The sequence below is a fragment of the Odocoileus virginianus genome, chromosome 11 (assembly GCF_023699985.2).
Source record: "Odocoileus virginianus isolate 20LAN1187 ecotype Illinois chromosome 11, Ovbor_1.2, whole genome shotgun sequence".
Lineage (NCBI taxonomy): Eukaryota > Metazoa > Chordata > Mammalia > Artiodactyla > Cervidae > Odocoileus > Odocoileus virginianus.
The window spans coordinates 7,080,292-7,107,333 of record NC_069684.1 but is presented as its reverse complement, the minus strand read 5'-3'; the positions used below and the strand labels follow the sequence as shown (position 1 = coordinate 7,107,333).

The 27,042-nt window shown below is 44.4% G+C and overlaps 1 protein-coding gene across 1 annotated transcript; it reads right to left on the bottom strand.

Moving 5' to 3' along the window:
- On the bottom strand, nt 1-27,042 carry UTP25 (UTP25 small subunit processome component). Its single transcript, XM_070473878.1, has 12 exons — nt 26,822-27,042; nt 26,145-26,184; nt 25,199-25,430; nt 23,338-23,508; nt 21,333-21,421; nt 19,583-19,993; nt 17,395-17,614; nt 10,443-10,645; nt 8,941-9,123; nt 8,697-8,809; nt 7,748-7,993; nt 1-851 (listed from the first exon to the last, which is right to left on the bottom strand). The coding sequence occupies exons 1-12, from the start codon at nt 26,926-26,928 to the stop codon at nt 608-610; spliced, it is 2,259 nt and encodes a 752-aa protein (XP_070329979.1). The 5' UTR covers nt 26,929-27,042; the 3' UTR covers nt 1-607.

Genomic DNA, 27,042 nt, shown 5'->3' with positions numbered 1-27,042 from the left:
TTTTTAGGTACATATTTTAACCAAAACATTTATTATTATGAGTTAAAGAAAGATCAGTGAATGAATATACTCTTCTAGGTTGAATTAAAATAGAATATGTAAGGTTTAAAAAAGTTTGGCTGGGGAGAAGTAACAGTTTTGCAAAACCTGTGCAATCCAAAAGATGATGTTCAACAGCAAGAAGGATTCCAGTTTCTCACCACCAGTTCTCACAAGCACAGAAATGTATGCCTCAGTGTAAGAAGGTGTCAACCAGAAACAGGCAAATCTGACAGACTTTACCAAGCAGGATAAATTCGAGGTAAAAACCACAATAAACAATTTATAGCTTACAAAAAGATTCACAAGTCGAGGATTCCTTCTATCGACTTCTCAGAGCCCCCACGAGCTCCTCCTGACCTCTCAAAGATAGGCTGTACCAAAATCTGGTCTGCGCAGAACTTTTCAGGGATATGTGACCTGAAAAGGAAGACGTGTCTGAGAAGACGCTGCCTGGTACCCCCTCCTGCTAGCAGCCTTCTTTGTAGAAGCAATCAGAATCGGGTCCAAGCGGTGCAGAATCGAGCCTCATGTGTCACGCCAACACTGTTTCCCGTCCAGCCAGTTCTCATCTTTCCCCGGTAATGAAGAGATGGACGTTCTTCTTGGACTGCAGCATCTGGGCAGCCCGCTCCACCCCGACCACGGCGGCCAGGCGCTGGGCGTCATACTTGGAGTAGAGGACGGTGCAGGTCCAGGCGGCCTCCTCGCCTCTGCTCATGGCTCGCAGCATGTTACAGACGTCACTGTAGAAGTGCGGGTATGTTGGCAGCTCATAGAAAATCAGGTTCCTGATGCCTTTTATTGTGTATCTGCCAGAAGGAGAAAGAGAGGCTATGTCTATAGGAGAAACATGGAGCAGCCACATCGGAATTTGACAGGGACACAGTCACTCATACCGTTTCGTGCTCAAGGAGGAAGAATAGTAACAGACAGACCAACGGTAACTCTAACTTGAGCTGGGAGGGCTCTTTTTTTTGTGACAACATGTTTAAATTCCTAATGTTTGGTTTCAGATAATGATAAAATGAATTTGGCTCTCTTGAGCCTGCTCTGAGCAGAGTAAGGTAGGCTGGGGGAGAATAGAAGACAAGAGTTAAAAATCGGTCATCAAAAATTTAAAAAGCAGACAACTTCCAGTTTAACACTATCCTTATAATCAGGGAAAACAATGTTCTGTAATGGAGACGAGGTCAGATCCAGTACATAGAATAAACTGCAAATGCTCTCTCATTAAGTCTTTTCTTACCACTTTGACAACATGTTAACTCCATGGCAGATGTCCCAAGTTCATCCATTTACAACATTCTGCCCAAGGACCATCAGGCATTCTGGGAAGGCAATTAGTTTCAAGAGCTTCCTCCCGCTTCCCCTGCCCCCCAGGGCTGCACCGAGATGGTGGGAAGCCACACCCTAAGGACTCGCCTTGCGGTTAGGTTGAGGTCAATCATTCCCTCCTAACAAAAGGTTTCACAGGCTGATAAGGTTCTGATTTTTGCTGTCAGACTCTCAGACACAGCTGATGTTAGACTCCCTCGGGAATTTTATTCATGGAGGATAAGTTTTCCTTGTCTTTTTATCCCATGGCCCAGCCTTATCTCTCTCGAGACCCTCCTCTTCCAGAATATAACTGCAGTCCATTACTTTGTTCATTTTTCCACATCCCCTTTCCATAAAGGAATTCTCACGGCTAACGAACGAAGCTGACAAGACACAGCTGTGCCTCGGCAGTTAGCAAAACACACGCACCCAAACACGGAGTTTCGCTTCTGCTTAGTATGGAGAAAATTCAAGAGGACACTGCTTCCACGCTAACAGGAAAAAGACAGTCTACAACAGCATTCCTCTTCTTGAGCCTAGACAGCCGATGTCGCGAGGCAACCAGGTGAACGGATTCAGTGGTGCCCTGGTGTGTGTTTAACTGGTTCTCGGTGGGGGAGGGAAGGCGCTGATTTGAAGCACTTGCCAATTTCTGTGGTGTAAAGCCTTCATTTCAAGTCACCAATGTCACGCTCCTGAACTTGGCAATGGGAAGAGACGTGTGACCAGATCTCAAGAGCAGGAATGAGGCAGCTTCAGCCCATCACTGACTGAATCCCAGAGTGACAAGCTCGTCTGAAGAAAGACAGGACACTTCCCCTTAGGCAGGGCGCGGTGGGGAAAGGGGTGGGAAGGAAGAAACCGCTGCACTTCCAACACATCCTCAAAGGGCAATTATGGGTTTGCACGAGAGTTCAGGATTCCTGGGATTTCCAGACACAACTTTACTTCATTGTCATGAGGTCTTTTCCACAGGCCTCCACTGGGAGCCCTGAAGACAAGGCAGAAGACCTAAGAGACCGCGCGGGTGGCGGGCACAGGAAAACTCTCTTTCCCCAGACCCATCTGTGTATGAAGCTAAAGCCTGAAGCCAATGAATGGGACAAAGGTCAACTGCTGGGTGGGGTCAGACGAAGCAAAAATCCGCTACCCTAAGGGAGCAGGGTTTCCCTGTGGCTCAGCTGGTAAAGAATCTGCCTGCAATACAGGAGACCTGGGTTCGATACCTGGGTTGGGAAGATCCCCTGAAGAAGGGAAAGGCTACTCACTCCAGTATTCTGGCCTGGAAAATTCTATGGACTGTACAGTCCATGAGGTTGCAAAGAGTTGGACACGACTAAGCGACTTTCACTTTCAAGGGAGGGGCATTAACCCCCTCACCCCATCCCTCCCCACCATAAGACTCATACCCAGTAAAAAGCAAGAGCAGTCTGTCCCTAAGGAAAGGGCATGAAGACTATGGAGCCCAAGAGCCTGCGCTGATGCAAGCAGAGGTTTGCGGCCAGTGGGGAGAAGCAGGAAACTCTTTCCAAGACGCTCACAGAACAAGGCAGAGAGAGGTCTGCCGCCACACAGGGTGGTGCAGGAACCCTGAGAAAGCCCAGGGTGGAGAGAAGCTGCTTGCATCTCAGCTGGACCGGTCGGAGGGCCCCTGCCCCACTTCAAGCCTGTGTGGACGAGCGAGCAGGAGCGGCCGGAGTGGGGGAATGGACAGGAGTGTGGGGAGAGGCTCTCCCTGGGCACAGGGGTGCAGGGCTGGGGGAAAGCTGAGAGGGGAGCAGGGCCAGCGCCGGGCCACTGTCTGCTGCAGGAACTGCAGTATGTGGTACCTGGATGGTAACCATGGTAACAACCAAATCCTCACTAGACTCACAACTCCCACTCTAGTGACCTGACGCAAGAGGTGTGTCCAGGCCAACTACCCACTCAGGCGCTCCATTCAACTGATAACTACAAAAAAACAAAGGAAAGAAAAAGACACTAAAACCATGAGGTACCATTTTGACTATCAAATTCCTGGCAACAAGTAGGGTTTACAGAGATAGGTTAATGGAGTATAAGTTACTGTATGTATTTTGGGGGGGGAAGGGAGAAGATGGGAGTGGCAAAGTATAGCAAATTTTAAACTGTGTACAGTTTTTGAACAAACAAGTTTTCCTTTCCAAGTTTATTCTAAGGAAATACCTAGGCAACTATGCCATCAGCTACACATACAGATGCTCGTGGCATTATTGTACATAAAAGCAGAAAACAACAAATCTACATGTCCATTAAAAAAGAAACTGGGTTAATTATATACCCAAAGTATGTAACACTAAGTAATCATTAAAACAGATGCTATGTACACCTCAGAGATTACTTATAATTAAACATAAAAGGTATTTTTACAAGGCAGAGATCTAGCAGACCTACTTTGACCAAGTGATTATATTTAGCATCACCCAAAATGGGATAAACTAACACCCTGTGCCTCCATGTAGAATTATTACCAAAATAATGTTTAAATCTGTGATCTCCAAACTTGGATGCCTGTTGAATCACCTATTTGTTTTTTTAAAATATCTATTATATAATTGGTCCCCATATCCAACACTATGATTTAATTGATACTGGGGCATGACATGAGATTTTTTAAAAACTCTACTAGGGGATTCCAATGTGTAGCAAAGTTTGGGAACACTGATCTAAATAATAAGGAAATGGGCAACTCCAGACTGTGGGACATTCTATGGGAAACTGGACTGGACTTTTCAAAAAAATGTCAGTATTATGACAAAGAACAAAAAGGAAGAGAATTATTCCAGATGAGGGTTTCTTAACCGCAGTACTACTGACATTTTAAGCCAGATACTTTCCGGGTGTTCAGCAGCACTCAGGCTTGGACCTGCGTGAACCACTAGAATAACCCTCCAGCTGTAACTACCAAAAATGTCTCTTATTTCCAAATGTCCCTTGGGGAACAAAACTATTCCCAGCTTAAGAACTGCTAAAATAAACTTAAGAAACATGTTAACCAAATGCAATGTATGATACTCAACTAAATCCTAAATCCTGGATTGCTGGTGGGGGACAGCTGTAATAATCACTGGGGAATAACTAGGAAAATCTGAACACAGACTAAATATCAGATGATGTTATTGCAATGATGTCAAGTGGAATGTCAATAAATGAAAGAAATTTGTTTCTAGCCACTTTACATGCTGAAAGATCAAGGAGTTAAGTGTCATGAAGCCTCCTATAATTTATTGTCAAATGGTTCAGGAAGAAAAAAAATAAGAGATGTGGTGGAGAGAGGAGAGACAGAATGTGAGTGCATGTGAATGGGGCAGAATGCTAACAGCTGGTCAAGTCTACCCGGAAGGAGTTAGAGATGTTCACTGCGATAGCTTTACAATGTCTTTTGAAATGAAATCTTACCAAATAAAAAGTTGGTGGGGGGAAGATGTGACAGAACCATATGTAAACTTAAAAATACATATCCATAACACACAGGTATACATGTCAAAATGCTAACTTTTTTTCAATGAGCACATAAAACACTTAAGATAAAAGAAAAAAAAATCCCTATGTGTATATTGGGGTCTCAACTTTGATTTTTTTTTTAATTGCCTGTGTCTGTGTGCATGTACACAAGTTTTTTGACATTAAAAAGTCAGGAAAGAAATATACCAAAATGAGTATTTGTATCAGTGGGATTATAGGTGATTCCATTTTTTTAACCTAGATTTTCCAGGTTCTCTCTCTAACAATAACACTCTTATAATGAGAGTATTTTTAAAACAAAATAAAACAACAAAACCAACTCCAATAGGTATACTTAAGAACTAAGAAAATCTCTTAATACCAATTTGTCTACAGTAGAGACACCTGGGCGGGGAAGATCCCTGGAGAAGGAAATGGCCACTCACTCCAGTATTCTTTCCTGGAAAATCCCATGGACAAAGGAGCCTGGCAGACCACAGTCCATGGGGCCTCAAAGTCAGACATGACTTAGCGACTAACAATACAACAGAGACTAGGTATCTTCTGGAAATCAGAGAAGCTGAGCAGGGCCTCTTCCGAGCAGCAGGCAGTACCAACTCCTGTAATCTTCTGCACCCCTTCCCCTGCCTTCCTCCTCTCTTGCACATGTTCTGTGTCTTCCATGACCCCAACAAAGATGGCCTAACACTCTGACAGGACCTAAAACTAACGACATTCTAGACATCTATGCTACCTGCCAACTGTCAATGATAAATGAGGCACCCAAAACTGACTTGAAAGGCTGGTTCCTCCATAGTCTATAAAGACTTGATCTGCTTCTTCTGCAGCTGGGGTTCTCACTCGGGCAAGGAGCACCCAGAAACACCCCTGGCGGCCTTTCCCAACTCCAGAAATCCCATCTCCAGAGCTTCTGAGTGCCAATCCTTCATGCTGTGTTTACCCATTGATAATATTCAGAGAAGGCGCTGCGAACTGTCCTTACCTCAGGAGTATCATGACCAAAGGCCAATCCAGCCCTAAGTTTCATCTCCCCAAAGAAGACAAATTTTCAGGCTGAAAATTTTTCATTAGCTCACAAATGACCTGCAGTATGTCTAACACCGCCTACTTCCTCAGAGAATACAGACACAGAATTTTAGAGTTGGTTACTAAAGTTGGAAATACATGTACTTTTCCCCATGGTCAAATTAAAAGAATCAAATCATAAAGACATTGCAGATCAAAAAACCTATCATCACCTTGGTGACCTTTCAAGCAAAAAAATTCTATAGTTGGGAACCTTGAGACAATCGGCAGTTGCAAATTACTTAGATTCACATTTAACACCCAGGAACCGGATCCAGGGTGTAAAGCAAACGACACATGTCAGGTTTGTCTTTACCGTGACTTTGGGGACAAAGCTGTCTGGCCAGTAAATGAACAGTGTAAGACAGGAGACTGTCCCACCTACTTAAGAGAAGGGGCTCCTCTTAACACCACGCCCTCTCCTTGAAGAGCTGCTCTTTGAGAGTGGTCCTCATCCCAGCTTAATTCACAATTGTGAGAGACAGTCATGCTGGGAAGTTTTCCAATCCATCCACTTCATTCAAAGGACTTGTTTTGATGTATCAAGCTTTTGGAAAACTAAGGGCTCTTAAGACCTGCTGAATGCAAATTCCCCCCAAAATATCACTTTCCAACACGAATGAAAACAACAGTTTACTGGAAGGAAGCAAATAATGATGCTGGGAAGCAGGCATTTGTTAAAGCTCTTGGGCCAAACAGCCAAGAATGAAGCCCGGTCAATACAGATGCAGTCATGCCTCTCCTCTCAGCTGGAAGATAACCCTTGTCAGCAGAATGCAGAGGTCATGCCGTGCCGGCCTGCTTCACCGGCAGGCTGCTGGGTCTTCCTGGTGAGGAGAGGGTTTCTGGGGAACACCATCCAATGCCAGCATAAACTAAAAGGCAATGCAATGCCAAGGGCACCAAGTAATAAGCTCCAAAGCCTAGGAGATTTCTGGCTTAGCTGTTAGAGATTCTCTGAGGGAATGTGTCCCTCTGTAGTGTATGGCCGAGTAAAGTCAGAACTTAAATTCACTGAACATTATTGTGAATCAGGAAAGAAAAGGTTATAGGATGCAATTTCCATCTCTCTCTAGGTAAGGGCTTAAAGGAGGCTTTTACATTCGGCAGTAAACAGAATTAGCAAAACAATAAAAAACTGTGCTCTGGGTGCACAAAGGGCTGCAGTTATCCCAAACAGTAACAGAAGGATCAATATTACTAATGCTCTAATTAAAAAAAAACAACAGGTCAACCCAACATTTTTGTCAAAGTCACATGGTGGGGAAGCTAAGCAAATGCTGAGGTTCTTAAATATCCACCTCTAAGGCCCTCAGCTTTTGCTCTTCATAAACATCAAGGGGCCCTAGGTCCCTGTTCTCTCTGGAGAGGGAGGTGTGTGCACACCACCTGCGGACACACGGGAACTTCCGGAACACTGACAGTGCGCTCAGAGTCCATCGCCACACAGCCCCAGGATTTCATCCGCGCTTCTGTGACAGGCTCCATCCTCCCTTTGCTCTACTGATGTGAGCTGTCCCTGTCGAAGCTGCTAGACTGTAACATCTTTCCTGAGGGACATACCCTCAAGAAAGCTACTTAGGAAGTACCCTTAGTATGGATCCACTCCACATCTATATATAACATGCTGCGGTCACTCATTCATTTCTACAACCTTTTCCAGCAACATCCATGTGGGAAGAAAACCAAACTACCCATCAAGAAAAGCCTGTCCAGCCCTGAGAACTCTGGTGCCCCTGCAGGAGATGGAATAGGGAGGACCAGAGCACTGCAAAGCCCCCCACACACTCAGAAGCAGGCCCTCCAGAGGGGTCGCCCGAGGCCCGGCCCTACCTCTCACCTTTTGTAGAAGTGGAAGCGCTCGGTGAGCAGCAGGAACTGCTTCTCTCCCTGAAGGAAGAAGTGTCTGGCCCTGGAGACCCCAGACTTCTGGGTGTACTCGCAGATATGAGTGAAGTTCAGCTCCTCCTTCCTGAAGTAATTTCGGAGACGCACAAAGTCAAAGTAGGAGGGGACATAGATGAGCGTGTGGGACATGACTGCATCCCGGTACTGAGGCAAGATCTTGTTCACGAAAAAGCTGAACCTGATTTGGAAGGGCAAAGGGCAAAGTCAGCGGTCTGGAAGTGAGCCCGAAGGGTCAGCGCTAACTGCATGACCCTGGGCAAGTCACAGTCTCCCTCTGCCTCCCCTAAGAGGCCAATCTGGTCTACCGCACTGCAAAGAGACTAGACTTGTTCAACACGTTAGAAAGTAAGTGCTAACACTACTCATCACAGAGTATGGATGTGACACTGGTATATCCCAGAGAATTATTCTAGGAAGTATATAACCGTATCACTCATTCATTCAGTTGTCAGTCAACAAATATTTACTGAACACCTACCATATAATAAGCACCATTCTGCTACCAAGGGTCCCCTGACTAACACAATGAGCAAACAGAAGAAAATAACATAGAAAATTAAAAAAAGAGTTCTTGCCCCGAAGGGCTTAGAATTAAGTTGCTGACATGCAGCATTAAGCTATTAATGTAATTTAAAATGCCACCATCTAGGGGAAAGAACCCCTGATCCCAACTCTGCACTAACTAGGTATCAGACCAAGGACGAGGCATCGCCTCCCTGTCCTCTGTCAATGCCATGACGGGGGTGCATCACCTCATTTCATCTGGTAAACACGGTCATCAATAAAGCCAACGTGGAGTCCAATTCTAAGTTTGAACGGCCAGGTAAAAGCCCTCTCTGGGATTCCTAGGGTCCGGTGGGAAGGGTGGGGGATGTGGGTACCTGGCATCAATCACGGAAGCGAGGCTTTCCACTTCCATCCTCTGGAAGACGTGCGGGAGCTGCACCAGGACCTGACTGATGGAGCCTGTCATCGGGACGTTCCTCACAGCCACCTGCCAGGAGTCAGGGAGCGCATCAGGAGTGAGCTATCCCCGCTGCTGACCAAATGTAATTCTCCCCTTCTGCCTTGCAACCCAAACAACACATGACACTTCCCGAAGGTTCAGAGAAGGGGAGACCCCACCTGGCCTTGCACATTGACGCAGTACTTGTTGAACACCGAGTTGATCTGGGCATCCTGCAGGGCCCCAAACAGCAGGGTCTGGCGATAGTACTTGGACCAATTATTGAGGCTCCACATTCGCACTCGAGAGAAGTCCACCCCATGTGAGTCCAAGGGCAGTAGGTTCATGTGGTTCATCAAATGCTGCGAGCAGAAATAATACTCCATTAATACTTACTGAGCACTTACCTGGAAGGCACTGCTAAGCATTCCATAAGCCTTTTGTCTTCCTTAACCCCGAGAAATGCATACTATCATCTCCCAAGTTACAGCAAGAAAATTGCAGGTCAGGCAAGAGAGTGAACATAGTCAAGTGAACATTCCCAATGTGAAGATAAAGCTCAAACTGGCTACCTTGTGGATCTTTCAAAAAGGACTGAGATAGTACCTATACAGAGTATTTCTGAAAGGCCACCCTGCTTACTCATATAAACAACTTAGTTCCAGACCTGGACAAGAAGGAAAACGACACAGAAAACAGAACGGCCGTCCTTCCATGATCTGTTCTCGAAACATCAGGAGCCTCCCTGGGTGACTGCATGTCATCCAGTTAACCACGGCTCAACCATCAGCTTCCCCCACAGCTCGGCTGGCAAAGAGCCTGCCTGCCATGCAGGAGGCCTCGGTTCAACTTCTGGGTCGGGAAGATCCCCTGGAGAAGGAAACTGCAACTCACTCCAGTATTCTTGCTGGAGAATCCCATGGACAGAGGACCCTGGCAGGCTACAGTCCACTGGGTCGCAAGAACTGGACACAACTTAGCAACTAAAGCACCATCACAACCATCAACAGGCCTTTTCTATGTTAATCATATTTTTACCTTGTATACTGAAGGGTTACAAATACTATACATTTATTTGTTACTTTATAAGTACTCCCCTTTATTTGCTGCAAACTTCCTCTAAGGCCTGGAGCTGTAGAAAAGGTAAGTTCTCACTTGCCTTATACTGTCAAATAAACCTGTGGTTCCATGAGGAGGACTGTTAGAGACACTGCAGAGTATGTGGAGAGGGAGAAAAAAATCACAGCACTAACTATGGCAGGAGGACAAAAACATCTCACATTTATCAGTAGAACATCACACATAACGAAATCATGAGCAATCTTTTCCCAAAGAAGACCGAATAAAAGAGAATGAGCATAAACTGCAGGAGGAATTATTTAACGACATCCTCAGTGAGGAGGGATTTCAACCAACCAATCACATTAAGCAGTCTATTAGTAGAAGCCACCTTTATAAGAGGAAGAACTCTTATCTGGCGATTTGAAAAGATCAACAAGTTTTTATCTTTCTGGATACTGACCAACCTGTGGATAGCAGAGGGGACACTCCACATTTTCAAACTGGAAAATGTGGAACATTTCCATTTCCAAACTAACTGAGTTTTAATCTGGACTTTAATAATCCTTTTAGACTCAACCCACTGAGCTTCTTGTCTCTAAATGTGAATGACCAACATTACCAGGACATGCTCCCAGTTCTGCATCAAGTAAATGTCAGCTTGATCAATGATGAGCAGTTCAATAGAAGACAGAAAGTCAAAATCTCTCTTCTTCTCTCCTTCTCCACCAATGATGGTCCTCAAGCCCAGAGGGGAGGCGATGAGGATGTCCGAGGAATAGAAGGGGGCGTAAAGTCGGATGCTCCTCTGCAGAATCGCCACTCCTACGCAAACAGCCAAGGACACGTCAGCTCTTTACTCACCCCCAAGCCATCAGCTTCCACCTTCTCAAAGTGCCGCCTCCCCTCGTACCTTCCATAGCTCCCCCTTGGCATGTAACTGTACTCAAACTGCTTTCATCATTAAAATTGTCATCACCCCTCCTTTGCACTGATGGTCCCTGCGAGCCCCCACTCTCTCTCTTCCTTTTCTTCAATGGCAAATCTTCCAGAAAATCGTCTCTACTTTTAAAATCTCCTCCTCACTCTCAACGCACTGCAGTCGGCCTCTGATTCTTAGGATGCCACTGACATAGCTCTTGCTAAGGTCACCAAAAGCTCTTCGGTGTTTCTTGTCTTTAATGCATAAGCACATCCTCCTTGAAATGTTCTTTTCCTTACTGGTGGTTTCCATGACTTCAACACTTAGTTTTCTTATCACTGACCTGCTGGTCCTTATCTATCTTTCCAGATTCAGACAGCTCTTCTACAAATCCCTGGATTCACCTGCAAGTTCTCTTTCACTCTGCATAAAGCTCTGGATAAATGTATTCACTAATGATGGTCTTAACACTACTGTCACAAAATTTTATATTTCCTGCCCACATCTCATTCCGAAGCAAAAAGCAACAGTTGTAAAGAGCCCAAGTGGTACGAGAAGGAGACTGCTTATCTGAAAGCATGTACCAGAGGGGCAAAAGACTGCTGGGGACTCTCTCTGGGGGTAGAATGCTGGTGGAAACCACTTTTACAAACGCCCTCTACCTTGATGACACTGGTGGGCACCATTTCTGCACACTCACTCTCAGCTGCCCAGAGTGTTGGGTGAGCGCCCCCCACCCCACCGCCCTGCACTGCTTGCGGGCAGCGCTGGCAGACACGGACAGCAAGCAGCCCCGCTGACCCGCTCCACGCCACTCGCAGGGCACCACCAGAGCCAACGATCGCGTGCAGCCCACACAGGGGACACCCCTTGAGTGCCAGGCTCAGGCAGGTGGCGGGCAGACTGCGTTTCTGGACTCCACAGGAGTGAAACAAGCAGAGTTTGTGGGACAACCAAGAACTAGGAAAAGGTTAAACAATAGAGTTTATCTATCTGTGGGAGAGTTCATCTCCCACACAGAGCCACTCCTTCAAGACAGGGAGCCATAACTGGTTTGCATAATATACAGAAACAAACAGCCAAGCAAAATGAGGAAGCAGGGGAACATGTTTCAACTGAAGGAACAAGATAGAACCCCAGAAAAAAACTGAATGAGACAGATGTAAGCAGTTTATTTGATAAAGAAGTCAGAGTCACGGTCATCAAAATGCTCACCAAACTTGGGAGATTATGAATAAACAAACACATGAGAAACTCAATAAGGAGAAAATAATGAGTAAGTTCTAAAAGAACTCACAGAGCTGAAGAATATAACTGAGCTGAGAAATACACTAGAGGGAATCCACAGACTAGACGATATGAAAGAGTGTCAGTGACCTGAAAGATAGGGCAGTGGAAATGACCCCAAGAGAACAGCAAAGGGAAAATAAAAAATTTTTCTTTAAATGAGGACAGTTTAAGGGACAGCATCAAGGGTTTTATCATTGGCATTAACAAGTCCCAGAAGGAGAAGAGAGAGAAACAGTCACTAACATCCACATTATAGGGGACCCAGGAGAGGGAGAAGAGAGAAAGGGGCAGAAAACTTATTTGAAGAAACAATGGCTGAAAATTTCCCTAACCCAGTGAAGGAAACAGACATTCAGGTCCCAGAAGCACAAAGACATGGTATTTTATGGAGAAAACCCTAAAGACTCCACCAAAAAGCAGTTAGAACAAATGAATTTAGTAAAGCTGCAAGATACAAAATTAACATACAGAAATCTGGTGCATTTCTACACATTCATAATGAACCATCAGAAAGAGAAATTAAGAAAACAATCCCATTTACAACTGCATCAAAAAGAATAAAATACCTAAGAATAAATCTAGCCAAAAAGGTAAAAGACTTGTAGCTGGAAATTATAAGGTCTTAAAAGAAACTGAAGATGACACAAACAAATGCAAACAATACCACGCTCAGAGACTAGAAAAATTAGTATTGTTAAATGTCCACAGTACCCAAGAAAAGTACAGATTCAATGCAATTCCTATCAAAATACCCATGATATATTTTACAGAACTAGAATAATCGTAAAGTATGTTTAGAGCTACAAAAGACCTTGAATATCTAAACTGATCATAAGAAAGAAGAACAAAGCTGGAAGTATCCTGCTCCCTGATTTTAAACTACACTACAAGTCTACAGTATTCAAAACTGTATGGTACTAGCACAAACAGAACAGAAATAGAGAGCCCAGAAATAAACCCATATTTGTATAGCTAATTAATCTATGAAAAGGAGGCAAGAATATACAATGTGGAAAAGATGGTCTCATGAACAAATGGTGCTGGGAAAACTGGACAGCTGCATGCAAAGAATGAAACTGGACCACGAGCTTACACCAACTACAAAAATCAACTCAAAATGGATTAAAGACTTGAACGTAAGACCTGAAAAACCACAAAACCCCTAGAGGAAAACACAGGCAGCAACTTTCTTGACATCAGTCTTAGTGATATTTTTTTTGATCTGTTCCACAGGCAAGGGCAATGAAAGCAAAATTAAATGGGACTCAGTCAATTCAGTTCAGTTCAGTCGCTCAGTTGTGTCCGACTCTTTGCGACCCCATGAATCACAGCACGCCAGGCATCCCTGTCCATCACCAACTCCCAGAGTTTACTCAGACTCATGTTCATCAAGTCGGTGATGCCATCCAGCCATCTCATCCTCTGTTGTCCCCTTCTCCTCCTGCCCCCAACCCCTCCCAGCATCCAGGTCTTTTCCAATGAGTCAACTGTTTGCATGAGGTGGCCAAAGTATTGGAGTTTTAGCTTCAGCATCAGTCCTTTCAATGAACACCCAGGACCTATCTCCTTTAGGATGGACTGGTTGGATCTCCTTGCAGTCCAAGGGACTCTCAAGAGTCTTCTCCAACACCATAGTTCAAAAGCATCAATTTTCGGCGCTCAGCTTTCTTAACAGTCCAACTCTCACATCCATACATGACCACTGGAAAAACCATAGCCTTGACTAGACAGACCTTTGTTGGCAATGTAATGTCTCTGCTTTTTAATATGCTATCTAGGTTGGTCATAACTTTCCTTCCAAGGAGTAAGCATCTTTTAATTTCATGGCTGCAATCACCATCTGCAGTGATTTTGGAGCCCCCCAAAATGAAATCTTGACACTGTTTCCACTGTTTCCCCATGTATTTCCCATGAAGTGATGGGACCAGATGCCATGATCTTAGTTTTCTGAATGTTGAGCTTTAAGCCAACTTTTTCACTCTCCTCTTTCACTTTCATCAGGAGGCTTTTTAGTTCCTCTTCACTTTCTGCCGTAAGGGTGGTGTCATCTGCATATCTGAGATTATTGATATTTCTCCCGGACTACTTCAAGCTAAAAAGATTCTGCACAGCAATGGAAACCAACAACAAAACAAAAAGGCGATCTACTGAGCGTGAGAAGATATTTGCATATGTGGTAAGGGGTTAATATCCAAAATATATAAAGAATTATGGTGACACATTATCAGAAAAACAAACAATAAAAGTGGGCCGAGGATCTGAACAGACATTTTCTCAAAGTCATAGGGATGACCAACAGGCATATTTGGAGATGCTCAGCATCACTGAAGATCAGGGAAATGCAAACCAAAACCACAAGGAAAAAAACCAACACTACAGTGAGGTACTATCCCACTCCAGTTAGAAAGGCCATCATTAAAAAGTCTGCAAACAACAACTGCTGGAGAGGGGTGGAGAAAAGGGAGCCCTCTGACACTGCTGGTGGGAATGTGAGCCAGTACGGCCACTATGGAGACAGAACGGAGGTTCCTCGGAAAACTAAAAACAGGATTACCATATGACCCAGTAATCCCACTCCTGGGTATATAGCTGGCCAAAACTATAATTCAAAAAGACACATATACCCCTATATTCATAGCAGCACTATTCACAATAGCCAAGACATGGAAACCACCTAAACATCCATTAACAGAAGAATGAATAAAGGAGATGCGGGGCGGGTGTGTGTGTGTGTAATGGAGTACTGCTCAGCCGTTAAGAAGAGCACAATAATGCAGGGTGTGTGTCTGTCTGTATGTGTATATATATAAATAAATACACACACACACACACATATATACATATATAGGAATACTACTCAGTGTGTGTGTAATGGAATACTATTCAGCCACAAAAAGAGCAAACCAATGCCATTTGCAACAACATGAATACAACCACAGATTATCATACTAAGTGAAGAATGAAGAAAGTCAGAAAGAGAAAGGCAAATACCATATGATATCACTTACATGTGCAAACTAAAATAAGGCACAAACGAACCTGTCTACAGAAAGAGACTCACAGGCATAGAGAACAGACTTGCAGCTGCTGAGGGGAAGGGAGGGGGATGGACTGGAGGTTTGCAATCAGTTGATGCAAACCACTACGCTTAGAATGAATGAGCAACAACGTCCTCATGCATAGCACAAGGAACTATATTCTGTCTCCTGGGATAAGTCATAATGGAAAAGAATATTAAACAGAACACATGTATAACTGAGTCACTTTGGCTGCACAGCAGAAATCAGCACAACACTGTAGATCAACCATACTTCAATTTTTTTTAAAAAACAAATAATGTGTCAGGTGGCTAGTAAGTGCGATGATCAAAATGAAATAACAAATAGACTGTGACACTGAGTTACAGAATTCTTACAGCCACCATGTAAGTTGGCATTAGCCTCATTTTACATTTGAATAAACCAAAGCACAGGGAAAAGAGAAACACAATGAAATATCACCTCACACCTGTCAGAAGAGGTTTCATCAAAAAGACAAGAAATCACAAGTGCTAACAACAGTGTGGAGAAAAGGGAACCCTTGTGCATGGTTAATGCAAATATAAACTGGTGCAGCCACCATGGAAAACAGTACAGAGGTGCCTCAAAAATTAAAAATAGGACCATCACCAAAAAAGAAAAAAGAAAAACCACCATACAACTGGGCAATTTCACTTCCGGGTACTGATCCAAAGAAAATAAAAACACTAATTCAAAAAGATATGTGCACTCCTATGTTCACTGCAGTATTTATAATAGCCAAGGTATGGAGGCCACCTAAGAGTCCACAGGTAGATGAATGGATAAAGCTGTGGTATACAGACACACACACACACACACATAATGGAATATTACTCAGCCATAAGTGAATGAAATCTTGCCATCTACAACAACAATGATGGACCTTGAAGGTATCACCATAAGTGAAACAAATCAGATAAAGACAAGTATCAATACCATATGATATCTCTTAGATGTGGATCTAAGAAACAAAACAAACAAAAAACCAGACGGATACAGGGAACAGATCGGTGGTTGCCAGAAAATGGGGGCAGGGGTTGGAGGGTGGGCAACATGGGTTGGGGGGTGACCAAGAGGTACAAAACATTCAGTTAAGAAGCGAACAGACCGCCTACGTATGCCATGGATCCAACGTATGCCAATGTAGAACATAGTCAATAATACTGTATTAACTCTGTATGGCAACAAATGGTAACTATACTTTTTGTTGTGATCAGTTTGTAAGGTATATAGACACTGAATCTCTATGTTGTACATCTGAAACTAGCATGTCAATTATACATCAATTAAAAAAAAGAGTGATTTATCAGCTGCTCGCTGGCCACCTGCACATATTTAAAACTAAACATCAACTCTCACCCCCTGCACCTCACACTCCAGCCGTGCTAAAGCCTCTGAGTCCGAGGTCATACTATTTATTCGTCCTGATGCCTCTGCACAGTTTCCTGTCTGAAATTTTTTCCTCCACTCAGATCTCTCTACTTTGTAACTGGCTAAATCCTATCCAGGTTTCAACTTAGCACAGATGTACCTCCAGCAGCAGATCTTCCCAAACAGTCCTGTGTCCACTGTGAGTAAGGATATTTGCTTTAAATACTTAAAACAGCCACTGCATCCTCTAACCACAACACATCTTCCATCTCATACTGTCCGATTTGCCTTTAGGCTGGACTTCCTTAAGAGTAACTTTTAATCCTTCTAATCCTATATCACCAGCTACTTTACAGTGCTTAACATAATAGATGCTAAATAATCAGTAAATGAGTGTATGTGATAAATATTTTCCAAGAAATTTTTCCATGTACAACCAACCAAATACATGGGAGCAGAATGTGACAAGCAAAAATGTGCAAAGTCGGGCGGGAGTCAGTAAGTCCGGAGTAGAGAGAACTCCATGTAGCAGGCAGGAGGGAAGTCCATTATGCACAAGCCCTTCAGTTAATTCATCTTCCCGACTGACCCACTCGGCCCCTTCACCTCCAGTTCCCTTGGACTCCTGTAGCACTATGAGCTACCAGCTATAGGTGAGCCGAGACATCTATTACACATGTACATGTTACATATGTACTTGTGCTTTTCATGTATGCCTTTGGAGACGCTCCATTTCATTAGCCAAGTGTCCACCCCATTAGCCAAAGCAAGGCTCTCCCCGGGCAGAAGAGATGTCTCAAATGCACTTGGTTCTGCCAGGAGTTTAGCAGTGACCCTCTGAGAGAATGCCTAATTCCAGGCTTCTGGCTCCCAGCTATGTGCACCTCACACCCCAGTCCCTCGGGGTCTCAGTCTGGACAAGGGGCAATTACCGATCCGGAAGTGGTCATCGATGTTTCCCACAAACACAGCTTCATAGTCCTCAGGCCTCTTCAGGTTGGGTGGTCTCTCCTCGGGATCGGAACCGTACTCTCCATTAAACCTCTTCTTGTTGCTGACAATGATTTTCTTCTTGCTGTCGCCCTCCAGGAGGCTGATGAAGAGCTGCACCACCCGCAAAGCAGCTTCCCGGAACGGCACCACGACCAGCACCTGTTGATGGAGAGGTGGGCAGCCTTGGAGGCAAGCGGAAGGAAGGGCAGCTCGAGGTGAGCCCGAAGCGGACCTGGAGCTAACGAGTCCCCTGATCCGCAGCCCCGGGCCAGGGACGCCCTGGCTCTGTACTGCAGGCTGAGTATCTTTCAGACCCACAGCACCGCGTCCTATGGACTTCAATCTCATGGCCCCTTGGGGGACATTCTTAAGCAAAATGTGGGAATACCTTTTAGGGTAACTCTATGCCTTTAACAGCGGTATCCACCAGCAAAAGCCCAAGGACATAAACAGACAAAGCTCTCTGAGGACAAGAAATGTTACTCATTTCTGTCTCCTACAGAACTCGAGTGTTCGGCATAGTGATTTCATGTATTTCATCGTGATTTCAGCCAAGGAATATGATGAATCAATGAATCAGATGTATTAGCAGAGAACAAATTAAGCTAGTAAGGACCAAACTATCATTACTTCTCTAGTACATTTCCTGGTACACTTTTCAGAAATGATGATAAAGTATTTCTGAAATAAGATCATATTTCAATGGGAAATATAGGAATCAGTTTTCCTAACATTTCTAAAAATGCTTAGTATTAACTGTTGAGAAAAAAAAAACACCAGAAGATGCTTAACAAATAATTTCTAACCACCCTTGTGTACATGGGTTTTTTCCTAACTACACTTGGCTAAGGCTTCCCTGGTGACCCAATGGTAAAGAATCCGCCTGCAATGTAGGAGTTATGGGTTCACTCCCTGACTTGGGAAGATCCCTTGGCGGAGGGAATGGCAACCCACCACAGTATTCTTGCCTGGGGAATCCCATGGACAGAGGAGCCTGGCAGACTATAGTCCAAGGGGACCCAAAAGAGTTAGACACGACTTAGTGACTAAACAACTCAACCCTTGTGTAAACAATACAATCAGTGGAAATAACCCCAGTCAGATCAGGCAATTCACCAAATTCTAAACTGTTCCAATTGGGTGTTCTACCTCATACCCTGTTTTGCAGTTCTAAATGGAAACAGATAATCATTCTATCCTGATGTTCAAGATTCTGAGGTGGTTTCCCAGAAGGGCATCCGGCACAGCCAGAGGGGCGCAGTGACTCAGCTTGGTACAGCGTGGGGATGACGGATCACTTTTGAAGAGGGCCAAGTTACTGCCCTGCTGGGACACTAAGTAAGAGTCTAGTGGTTTTCCCCAGCTATCGAACAAGAGGGCTGGACTAAGAAATCTCCTAAGAGCCGCATCATCCCATTAAGAATCCTATTAAGCTCAATGAGAAGGATCTAACAAGATGAGGCCTCTTCAATACAGAGACAAGGGTGAAGGGGTGGGGGAAATGGGAGGTACAGTGTCTAGCTACACGACATCATGAAAAATGCAGAAAGTCAGAAGACATTTTCTACGTAAGCCCTCAAACCACTGGCGCTTACGCCTACGAGCCCACACACATGTAATCATCACTTTAAGTTGCAATCATGATACAATGGGAAAACAGGGGTTTTGCTTTCCAAGGTTTACATATGTACGTGGCTTAGTGAAGAGAAGCCTGTCTGTGCTACTGTCTCCCTGGTTCTCTTTGACAGGCCCTTTATGAATCCAGGTCTGTGTCCACAGAGGTAATATGCAGGGATCAAATAAAAAGTTCTCTAAGGACCCACCCAGCTCTGACAGTCACAAAGAAGAGATGTACAGTGGAGTGCTACTTACGCAGAGGATCAGGGTTTATCTCTAAGGAGAATTATCATGGAGGTAACCCCTACTCACGTTTTCAGGTAGAGCCACCGTTAGAGCCAGCCCACTGAGCCGTCTGCAGCACCACTCTAACATCGCCCGGCGAACACGCTCAGGCCTGGACTTATTCTGTGCTCCGATCATTAAAACCTCTGAGAACCTGCTCAGTGCCAGGGCCTACACGGCAGGGCCTCCCAGCCTCCTTGAGGGCAAAGTTCTGCCGCCACTCACCTTGGGCCTGGTCAGCCCTTGGTCCCTGAAGTCGTCATCGTCACCCACCCCGAGTTTCTGGCTTCGGCGTCTGCTGTTGTTGCCAAGCACCTGTGCGTTGGCTTTGAGGACGTGATTTATTATGTGCAGGCAGTACACGTGGCGGATCTCTTCCCCATTCTTCAGGGCAGTCCTTTCCGGGTAGAACAGGTCCCGGTAAGAATTCATAATTAAGAAGAGCTCTTTCTGGAGAGGTGTGAAGGGGCTACTTGATTTTTGGGGACCAGAGAGGAACTGGCTGTTGGTCTTGATCCAGGTAGATTCCAGGGGCTTTTGAAGATGAACTGACTTTAAGTCAATGTCCTTTGGGGGTTTAAAGGTTTCCAACTTCTGAAACTTGGATGAAAAGACAACCTGGCCCAGGACGGGCCACTGAGGGAGAAAGAATCAAGAAGTCAGAAATGAATGACAGTACCTTACATTGATCCGGTACTTCATAACTTACAGAGGCCTCTGATGACTTATAGATTCTCTCACTTAATCCTCACAACCACCATGCAAGGTAAACACTATAATGCTCTTCTTTCAGTTCAGGAAATGTGGAGATTCAGAGGTTACACAATTCAAACAGAAGAGAACAGAGCTAAGGGTCAGAGCCCAAGGTTTCTGACTTCAGAAAACTTGTAAGCTCTTCAGTCAATCAGTGGGTCACAGACTGTGCTGTGGACCACACTACAGGAAGTCAACATTTATTCTAGACAAAAAAAGGACTCAATGGTCAAGTGACTTTGATAAACACTACAAAACCTAATCCCCCTCAGGGAGAGTCACAGCAGAATAGATATGAAGGTTCTGCTGAGTCCCGTGACAAGGACTCTGTTCCCCTTTGTTTAACCCAGAGTTTTCCAAATTTGCCTGGGCATGGAGCAAGGTTTTTTTTTTTGAACGAGGTTTTTGTTGGGATTTTTTTTTGGGGGGGTGGAAGGGATGCTTGCACTCTAATGAAACTGCTGATCTTAGCAATAAAGGATGACCTCTGCAATAAAAAAGAATTAACTACTAAAGATTTGCCAGCAAGTAGGATGAATTTCCAGGGAACTATCCTAAGTGAAAAAAGCCAACTTGTATGATTATATTTATAGAACACTTTTCAGATAACAAGATGACATAAATGGAGAACAGATGAGTGGTTATTACCAAGGGTTAGGAAAGGGGGGAAGGAGGTGGGTGCAGTCATAAAACAGCACCAGAGAAGAGGAGGGATCTTCACAGAGCTGGAAATGCTCTGTATGTTGGCTGTGGTAGCGGAAATGGGAACCTACACATGTGATAAAACAGTGCAGAACTAAGTAACACACACAAATCAACAGGAGCAAAACCAAGGAAACCTGAATAAGACAAGGAGATTGGATCAATGGAAATTTCCTAACTGCGATACTGTACTATAGTTTTGCAGAATGTTACCACTGGGGTAAACTAGGCAAAGAGTATATGGGTATCTTTGCACTGTTTCTTACAACTGCATCTGTAAGAACTATCTCAATAAAAATTTCAACGAACACGGAGCCTGGCAGGCTACAGTCCACGGGGTTGTGAAGAGTCGGACGTGGCTGAGCGAGTGAGCACACACACAGGCTCTTCCAGCCTTCCTATGTCCCACTCCCCACCAAGTCATCTGCCACCGGTGTGTATCACACATTTAGGGAGACCACTAGAGGCCAAGATCACTGCTTTTCTCCATTTGTGACTGTGATGATGGAACAATGCTTACTTTTAGCTGTTCGGTAGTTTTGGGATTTGTGGCAACAGCCTGGATTTCTTTTTCTTTCAATTTTGTGTTCACATGTTGTACAAATGGATCTAATTCAGAAATAAAGAAGATTAGAACAGTTAGAGCAAATGACAGAGATTTTTTAGTCTTCCCTTTTAATGATATGGTGTTCTTCATGATGTTAACTCACCTTTTTTCCCCATCTACTTCCCCCATCATTTATTCCAGTCCAGAGCTTAAAAGTTTCTGACACTTTCATTTCCCTAAAGTGTTTCTTTAACCACATTATTTCCAAGCTCAAAAACCTTTGAAGAAACTTCTCTGTCTTAAATTCAACATACACCTCTAACCTACTTCTCCAACCCAAGTTTTCAATGACATGGCTCTCAAATGCTTCTGTCACTGAGGTTTTCCTTTCTTTAATTGAAAATTCTATCCTCTCCTTCACCTCATTTTTGTACATCCAAACAGGATCAGTTGAGTGTTACCCCTGACTCATAGTAAACAACTAGTTCCCAGGCATGGGGCTGGCTCCACTAACAGGCTGCCTCTGGTCCCCTACAGGGAGTCATCACCCTCAAGTCCCCCACCATCCACCCCAACACACATGTGCGCATGTCCTACCTCATCTAATTAGACCTCAAGATCCCTGAGGGCAGGTTTCATGTCTGATTTAACTTGCACCGAAGACATCTATACATGCTCAACACTCAACCGAGGTGAACAAAGGCTCAAACGGTGCCACCTGCACTCAGGGTCACCCTCAGTGCTCTGTGCTGGCAGCCAGCCTTCTCATTTCAGAAGCAAAGTTCAACGACCTGTTCAGGAACCAGGCAGGAAAACCTCAAAAGCAATGCACCTGACAACACCACCTAAGATAAGGGTGAACAGTAGGAAATAAGAATTCAAGGTGCTAATATATTTGTACGGGCAAAACCACCAGAGAAACTTTGTGATAGTTAAGCTTCCTTACGAAACATAAGGGTTTTTTTAAGTTCAGAATGGCGTTCGAGCCTAAATTCTACCTGCTACTTCTCCCTCTTCTCCAGAAGAGCTAAGAGAACCAAATGAGGATTAAAATTTCAACTTCAGTGGCAGACCTGGTTGAAGAATGGCACTGGGACCAAAAGAGGCAGTCAGGACACGGGACTGAGACCAGTCCGACTTGCCCATCCAGGCGCATGCAGAGACACGGAACCCGAGAGACGGCAGAGACCCGCCTTAGCCATCCACAGGCAGGCCTTGTCCAAAAGACGGAGAGAGACTGGGGAAGAGGCGGAGCGCTCTGGCTTCTGCGGTGCTCCCTGGTAGTAAGGACCAATTAGATTGGCCACTTCCGGGTCTCACCTGTAAAACTGCTGCTTACAGGAATTGAGAAGTGACGGGTAGAGAGAAAAATGCAAAGTACTATTCTCCTCCTTCTCTGCTTGGGGAAAAGAAATCAGAGGTCTTCCCTGACCCCAATTGTGGGAACGTCAGGTCTGGGGAACTGGTCTTCCCTGCTGTCATTCTTCAACTGTTTGTTCTCCTGAACAGCCCCTGACTCCCAACACGGCCCAAGCCCTGAAAAATACAAAATACCCTGGAGAAACATTTCTTCCCAGCTCTATATCTAGCGGCTAAACTATGTTTTTATCACTGCCCATTCCAGTATCAGGAGATTTAACAAGCACTAGCCCCTACCTAGCACCAGGTGACCAGAGAAGGCAATGGCACCCCACTCCAGTACTCTTGCCTGGAAAATCTCATGGACGGAGGAGCCTGGTAGGCTGCAGTCCATGGGGTCGCTAAGAGTTGGACACGGCTGAGCAACTTCACTTTCACTTCTCACTTTCATGCATTGGAGAAGGAAATGGCAACCCACTCCAGTGTTCTTGCCTGGAGAATCCCAGGGACGGGGGAGCCTGGTGGGCTGCCGTCTATGGGGTCGCACAGAGTTGGACACGACTGCAGTGACTTAGCAGCAGCACCAGGTGAATTCAAACAATGTGCACCAGGCTCTGACCTTGTGATGCTTTCGGAGAAGAGTCACTGCCACTTTCCTCTTCGAGAAAATTGGTCTCTAGGCTGAAGAGTGATTCATGCTTTGTGTCTGTAAACTCCTCGGGGGGCTCCTCTGATGGGCCTGGTGGCCTGTGCCCATCTTTTCCCTCAGGGTCAGCAGGTGAGGCCACACCTACAATTTTGGGAAACATTTTATAAAATTATTTACTGCTCTTGAATACAATTACACTTCTGTTGACAAATGAAATTTAATTCCTCAGCCTATATTGACACTGACACTCACTGCTATCATTTACCTTTAAGCCAATTCAAGTTGGAAGACAGAAGTTTTAAAAGTACGCTGGACTGTTAACCCAGTACATGCGAGGATGTTCAAAGCAACATGGATTATGACAAATAACTGGAAAAATGATTTCATCATTTCTACTGATGGGGTACTAATTAAATTACCACACAGTATGTACAATGGAATACTCCGTGATTAAGCTAATGTGAATCCACAGTTACAAACATTATATTATTAATGAAGAAAAGGACGCTATAGGAATATATGAGACCATTCTACACATACTCACAAATAAATGTATAGACTCGTATTCACTCATATATCCATAAAAAAAGTAGTCTGGAAGGTTATATACAATATTAAAGGTGTTCATCTCAGGGTGGTGCAATTATAGGTTAACTATATTACCCTCTTAAACTTTTACAGTAAATATATATATTACTTTTACAATTAAAAATACTTTTCATCTTTAAAAACCCAAAACATGAAAGAAAACTGAAAAACCAACAAAATTAAACAAGAAATCCCTAAGTCTAAGGCAATGATTTATTTATCCCAGTACAAATGATGAATTAAAATACTAAGACTGGTGTGTGACACCTTAAAGTATAGAAAACAATAGTCAGGCAAATACGTACTAAGATAATAGGGTATAAAAAGCTACCCAGACATATTCAGACAATGGACTACTACTCCAGCAACAAGAAAAAATGAATTACTAATATGAACTACACGGATGAGTCACAAAAACAGGAGAAGCCAAAGAAGCCAGACACAAAAGGGTACTTATGGTATGCTCTCACTCATAAGAATTTCTAGAACAGACAAAGCTAATATATAGTGAAAGAAAGCTGGTCAGTGGTTGCCTGATGCCAGGCCTGGGAAGCTGACTGCAAAATTTTTGTAGGTATTGGAAACGTTCTGTATCTTGATTTTGGTGGTGGTAATACAGACATACACATTTGTCGAAACTTACTGAATTACATACTTGAAATGAGTATATTTTATTGTATGTAAATCATACCTCAATAAACTTGATTTTAAAGTTAAATTAAAAAGTCACCTAGATGTCCAAGTGAGGCAGAGTCCCTTTAGGTTTTCAATCCCAGCTCTTCTCTGAAGCCTTCCCTCATTTACCCTGGCAGCATGTGACCACTCTGCATCTCTTCATCACCTTATATCTATCTGTTCCATCCAGATCTGCTGCTTGAAATGTTTTATATATTTTTCGTGTCTATCTTCCATTATACACGGTTCCTCTAAGGGAGGGACAGTAATCTCTTTAATAAATTGAGACTGCTACAAAATGTTCCCTTTCCTTCCAATCAGGGGAACTTTAACCAGGATTGAAGCCCTGGAAATCATAAGCAAAAATGTCACTTCTCCATGTTTATGGCCAGAGGATCCTGTGTTTTCTGTCAGACCTCAAAGTTATCACCAAGGCCAGTAGGGCTAAGAATCTCTGCTTTGAGCCCATGTGCTCTCACCTGGCTCATATAGCACAAGGCATTGTACCACTGCGGCAATCTGTCTGCGGTCCCAGCAAAGACGCTAGGCCCACACCAGAGACACTTACTGCTCTGCACCTCAGCAGACGCTGCGGCCATCTCCTCCTCCTCGCTGATGTCACTATCGCCATCTTCAAGGTTTGTTTCCGTCTCATCCATAACACTGTCTTCTTCCTCTTCCTCCTCCTCATCTTCCTTGGAAACATTCTTTAATGTGGTGAGTAATCGATGGTAACCAGACACTTGTTCTGGTTCACTCTCTGCTTCACTTTCAGAACCTGAAGTATCTGAACTCTCTGACTGGAAGGAAAATAGGGATTTTAAAAACAAGAAGTATACTGTTCTCATGGCTACCCCATCACTATCATCAGGTCCACAGTGGAACAAGTTCAGATTTCTCTAAATTAAAATTAGCTTTTCTGTAAATGTGCAGTATCTATTCAACCAAACCTTGCACCAAATTTACTTAAAATAGCTAACCTAGCTATGCTTCTAAAAGTTCTTCCTCTTCTTTGAACTGCTAATCTTCTATATGGGAAGAAAGTCGACTACAGACATTGAACTTTAGGTTATAAGGAAATCTCATCTGTCAGACGTTTGGCACTTTTAAAGGACCAACAGAAAAAACGACAATGCAACGACAACAACAAAAAATGTAGCAATTTTTCTGAGTCTGTTTTAATGATTCTTTAAGACCTTTGATGATTTTCCACTCTATTTTATGCTGAGCACACAAGATATTTCCTCTTAGGATTTACCAAGAGCCCTCTGGTATGCCTCCTTAAGAAGTTCTAAAATGCTAACCTCTCAGGACAGTTTCAAATTCTGTACTGTATTAGTTATCACAATGGAATTTAAACACACACCCACATTCAGAACTAAGCAATATTATGAAAATAACAGCTTACACCTAAAATAAAAGAGCGGAAATGTACCCAAGCTTTATTATTATATATAATCTCAGAGAAGTAACAGCCCAGAATCAACTATCATAAGAAAGGTATAAAGCATTACCAATTGACAAGTCTGTGGTCTTGCTTCCTTTTTGGAAACCCTGAGAAGAAATAGGTAATGTTAAACTCTAACTACTGGTAGGTAACAATTAGGAAAAAGTCTAATGATACAACTTTAAATAAGCATGGCAGACTAGAAATACATTATGACATAAATGTGTGTGTTAGTCGCTGGGTCGTGCCCAACTCTTTCGACCCCCTGGACTGTAGCCCCCACCCCCGGCTCCTCCGTCCACGGGATTTCTGAGGCAAGAGTACTAGAGTGGGTTGCCATTTCCTACTCCAGGGGATCTTCCCGACCCAGGGATGGGACCAGGGTCTCCCGCATTGCCGGCGGATTCTTTACCGTCTGTGCCCCCAAGCAAATCTTTAAAGCCATAAAAAACAAAACGATCTCAGAAAAATCCCTGACCATACAAAAACCACCGCCCAACACCCTCCCCCACATAAGGTGTAGGGGTCTGGTAGAAAGCGACCGGTTCAACGAAAGGCAGGCAAACCGGAGAACACCACGTCTCGGGGGCAAAGTCGCCAGGACGCCCAGCCCGGGGCAGCGGGGGACGCGGCAGGGGCACCCTGTCACTGCCCTGGGGCGCGCGAGGGCCCAAACGCCGGAACACGCGGGCTCCCTCTGGGAGAGGGGGCCGGCAGCGTGGGTCCCGCCGCGCCCCTCCACACCTGTCATAGAAGGGGTGCTCTTCGCCGAAATCCCGAAGATGCTTCTTCTGCTTTTTAGTCAGGGAGCCGAGCAGCTGGCTCTGGCTCCGGCTCCCACGTTTGCCCATGGCGAGCACCGCAAGTCCGCCCACTTCCACTAGCTTCACGCCTGGAACTAGACCTGTCGACCCATTCACGCGCGACCGCCGGCAGCACTTTACGGCGGCAGGAGCGTGCCATAA

Excerpts from the sequence above, each read along its gene's own strand:
- UTP25 (XM_070473878.1), bottom strand. The coding sequence starts at position 26,928 with ATGGGCAAACGTGGGAGCCGGAGCCAGAGCCAGCTGCTCGGCTCCCTG. Across the intron at positions 17,615-19,582 it reads AAGGGCTGACCAGGCCCAAG|GTGCTGGTCGTGGTGCCGTT; the intron begins GTGAGTGGCGGC and ends CTCCATCAACAG. Across the intron at positions 7,994-8,696 it reads GCTTCCGTGATTGATGCCAG|GTTCAGCTTTTTCGTGAACA; the intron begins GTACCCACATCC and ends CTTCCAAATCAG.